This window comes from Daktulosphaira vitifoliae, unplaced genomic scaffold, assembly GCF_025091365.1.
Source record: "Daktulosphaira vitifoliae isolate Bord-2020 unplaced genomic scaffold, ASM2509136v1 Scaffold_362, whole genome shotgun sequence".
Classification (NCBI taxonomy): Eukaryota; Metazoa; Arthropoda; class Insecta; order Hemiptera; family Phylloxeridae; genus Daktulosphaira; species Daktulosphaira vitifoliae.
Window position 1 is genome coordinate 1,794 of NW_026099927.1, and position 4,396 is coordinate 6,189.

At 30.5% G+C, this 4,396-nt stretch overlaps 1 protein-coding gene across 1 annotated transcript; it reads right to left on the reverse strand.

Moving 5' to 3' along the window:
* Window positions 1-1,345: 1,345 nt before the first annotated feature.
* Window positions 1,346-3,927, reverse strand: LOC126909416 (uncharacterized). The gene is made up of 5 exons (XM_050691841.1): window positions 3,821-3,927; window positions 3,630-3,679; window positions 2,974-3,100; window positions 2,562-2,782; window positions 1,346-2,434 (listed from the first exon to the last, which is right to left on the reverse strand). The coding sequence occupies exons 2-5, from the start codon at window positions 3,663-3,665 to the stop codon at window positions 2,201-2,203; spliced, it is 618 nt and encodes a 205-aa protein (XP_050547798.1). The 5' UTR covers window positions 3,666-3,679; window positions 3,821-3,927; the 3' UTR covers window positions 1,346-2,200.
* Window positions 3,928-4,396: the final 469 nt, after the last annotated feature.

Genomic DNA, 4,396 nt, shown 5'->3' on the forward strand with positions numbered 1-4,396 from the left:
CAAAACGACAGACGTTGCCATTGTTCTCATAAAATGTAGACGGTAATGTGAGTTATAATATAGTAATACATTTGACGTTTGAAATATGCTGACGTAAGCGTCTGGTTACCAACAATAAAATACTATGTAAAAAATAAATGCATACAACAGTGATTATTACTGTACGGCGAAATCTTTGATGTTTAAAATATGCTTAGCTAAGCGTCTGGTTACCCATGATAAATTTCTTAGAATTTATTATGCCAAAACGAGAGAGGTTGTCTTTGTTCTTATAAAATGTAGACGGTAATGTGAGTTATAATATGGCGGTGCCTTTGATGTTGGAAATATGCTTACCTATGCGTCTGGTAGGCAATGATAAAAATTCTTAGAAAACGTTTTAGTTTAACTTGGATTCATCCCCACCCATTATAGGTTGGTTTATGTTATGTTTCGTTACCCCTTTCCTGTATAGGAATTGTTGATGAAGACTTTGTAGCGTTAATATTAAGTAAATATGTTAAAGTGGCAACGGCGGCCACTATTTGACGTACACTATTTCAATGTAATGTGTATGTTTACACGTACTTTTATCAGTTACCGTTATCAGTTCACATGAGGTTTACCTTACCCTCCAGTAGATGACATCGTAGGAGGAGACAACCATTTCCGAATGGCTACCTACCCCACCACTGACATGAAGTTATAGTGCGCATGCGCACTTTAATCCCCATTTTAATTGACCTTAACGCCCCCACCTAAGTTACCTATTACCCCCACTATCGTGAGACCACGGCTCCCTTACCCAATCATTGATAAGACCACGCCACCCATAACCCCACCATCATAAGACCACGCTTCCTTTCACTATCTTTGATAAGATCACGCCTCCTCTTACCCCATCATTGATAAGACCACGTTTATTGTATGACCTTGACCACGGTCATTACCTCCCCACCATGGTGAGAGCACTCCACCCCCCTCCCACATGTATGATGAGACCACGCCACCCCTTACCACCATCATTGATAAGAACACACCTCCTCTATGATAAGACAACGCCTCCTCATACCCCACCATCGAGAAACCACGCCCACTGTGTGACCTTGACCACGGTCAATACCCCCACCATTGAGAGACCACGCCTCCCCTTGACCTATCATTGATAAGACCACGCCTCCCCCTTACCCCCACCAACGAGAAACCACGCCCACTGTGTGACCTTGACATTACCCCCACCATTGAGAGACCACGCCCACTGTGTGACACGCCCCTCCCCCGAACACGCCCACCCACCAGGCGGTGGGTATGTGAAGGGGTGAGGCGGGGGGGGCCTAGAACTCTCTATTTTACCCTACTTATGTATATACATGTTAATCTGACTATTGTATGCTATACATCTTATCTTAAAATAACTATCATGTTATGTTCAATTTAATACAATAAATTGAGAATCACTAAAAGTGCTGATGACAAAAACCCATTATGGGGGTAATTAAAAATAATATAAAAAGGCTTAGTTCTCCTTGTACATCAGTGAGCGAGCGGCTCTCTCCGTTTTGAAGATCTGAATTCAATAAAGAATTCAGAATTCATCTATCTGATTTATTGTGTTGTCGTCGGTACATTTTAAAACAATATCGAATACAATTATTTTGCGTCAATACTTTATTTATTTATTTAAAAAGAACAGTATAAATCTAAACGTAAGATATCTAAAAAAGTAAGTAAATTCGTATTAACCCAATTATTTAGAATTAATAATCTGAGTAATGAATGGTAAAGCAATAGATTTTTTAAACATCATTTAATTTAATTATTAATAGCTAGTTAGTGCTTGGTCATATACTTCGACTGGGTGTCTGAGAGGAGGCCTCCGCCTCTCCAAGAACGCCCCAGTATTCCCACTAAAGCACATACCAGTTAACATCACGTTTCGACTGGGTGTCAGATAGGAGGCCAAGATCCTCAGAAGAAGAATACCTCAACGTTTAATACCTCTATGAGAGGAACTTAATACATATCTTTTTATATCTAGTTGTCTTTACTGTTCTACCCTCGGACTCTACAACCCCGATAGAACCTCGTTGCTCCTGAATTGACCAAATCCCCAAATATCCAACCTTGATCAAAAATACCAAACATCATGTTTTTTATTTTTGTATTACTACAAATTATAATATTATATCGATAGAAAAGCCAAATATCGTAAAACTTTTACTCAAAATTGCTTATGTTGTAAAAATATTAATTTATACTTCATTATAATTGTTTTGTAATCACCTATATTGTTGCTGTATTTATCTTTATTATTTAATGTTATTTTATCAAAAACTTTTTCATAATGATAACCTTCATGTAAACCCAAATGTATAAAACAGTTGTATAACGTTTCCACTGCAATAGACCAATTTTGGTCAACTTTTTTTTGTAGTTTCTCGTCATTTAGAATCATCTGCAACTCAATTTTGTATGATATAAGTTTAGTAAAGTAATATAATGTGTGATTTACTAATAAACACAGTATTTACATTAAATATATTGAATTATCAAGTATATCTATGTGTTTTAATTGCTCTGACCTGTGGTTCTGTAGCAGCAAATAAATGTAAGTTGAAATCATCAAAACAATTATCTGAATTCTTAAAATCCTTAAATTCTAGTGTATTGTCTTTTCTTCCCCAAGAATAGAATTTTATTCTAACATTTCCACTCAAATTAAGCGGCTTAAGTTTATTTGAGCACATATCTTTTACCGATGTATTTATATAGTTATCGAATATTTCTGAAAAAACTCTCTGCTCTGAAAACAAATTACCAACTTGAAATATTTTATCATTCATATTAAGCAATTTAAAATGTAATTATTTTAACAGTTACAAAACTTATTGAAAATTGCATATTAATTACACTTAATGTATGTTAGTAATTACTTCTAACATAAATACCATAATTATGTATAAATGACTATTTCCCAAGAAATATTTTATTTACCGTTATGTTTTCTGTAATTTAGATATAAATTATATTTTTTAAAACAGTCATACAATTCTTTTTTGGCATTTATCAAATTTGTATTTGCAATAGTTTTAAGGATTTCCAATGTTGACGATAAAAATACCTACACAATCCAAAAATATTTATTTTAGTTTTAAATGATATATTTTTTTTATTTACACATAATATGCATAAATTACTACATGTTTATTATTATATAACATTATTAATGAGTCTTAAATATGTTAACCCTTATGAGTCTGAAATTTTATAACCTTACTATAAATTAAATTTACTTTTATAACTCAGATCTCCAACAATATTAAACATTTTTCCAACATGTATCATTATATTACGTAAACATGCCAAACACATTTTAGAATAAAAACACATTATATATTGTTTAACTCATTCAATGATTCAGGGCTGATTTTTAATTTTTCCTTTAATTATAACTTCTTATGTAAATAACTAATACTTAATTTATAGAATTTATATAAATAGTATCTGCTAAAAACACTGATAAGTTTAGGTTTCTTAATAATTTTTTCGAAATAAAAATAACATTCCTCAATACATTTAAAAAAATATTTAACTCTGAGTATTAAGTATAATCTATTTTATGATATAATAAATTTTGTCAAAAATCTTACAGGTAAAATCAACAATTGCAGTAGTATCTTCTTCATTTTTTCTGATATAACTGAATAATAAATTTTAAATAATATTAATTATAATTTTGATAAAAATGCGATACTTTTATTCTTAAGTTTATATCTTTAAATAGGAATGTATAATTTTTAAATAAATATTTTCTGGACTCTTTTCAAAAATAAATACTTACGTGACTTAATAATTGTAAATGTAATGATTTTTCAAATTAATTTATATCCCAATTTGTTTACTCAATTTGCTATTTTACTTGAACAATATGCGTTTTTAAAATCAGAATTGTTTTATATATCTAATGAAATATGTACGTGTACTAATTTTTTTCGATTTAGTGAATGCAATAATAATTTTTAAATAATATATTTAATCAGCTTGTTTTCAAAACATTGCTAAAATGGGAAAAGATTATTGAGCAAAAAAAAAATTTAACTGAAATTCAATTTTCTTTATTAGTTTAAAAACTGTAAAATTTACTCTGTTAAAATTATAATTATGAATATCAGGGATTTTATTTATATGTATTATATATATATAATATATTATACTTCTAAAAAAATTGAGAAATGCTTAATTGAAGTACCAGTTAATTAATAGACAAAAATTTAAGTGTTGGCCAGGCACGGATACAAGTGTCGTGATATGCTTAATACTTTGCATTACGCATCTCACAATTATCAATGAAAAAAGTATAATCTGTATTTTAAATAACTTGTAAACAAAGACATAATTTATCTGTCATAACAAATAC

Excerpts from the sequence above, each read along its gene's own strand:
- LOC126909416 (XM_050691841.1), bottom strand. The coding sequence starts at position 3,665 with ATGAAGAAGATACTACTGCAATTGTTGATTTTACCT. Across the intron at positions 2,783-2,973 it reads AAATTACAGAAAACATAACG|AGCAGAGAGTTTTTTCAGAA; the intron begins GTAAATAAAATA and ends ATTTGTTTTCAG. Across the intron at positions 2,435-2,561 it reads TTGCTGCTACAGAACCACAG|ATGATTCTAAATGACGAGAA; the intron begins GTCAGAGCAATT and ends ATTGAGTTGCAG.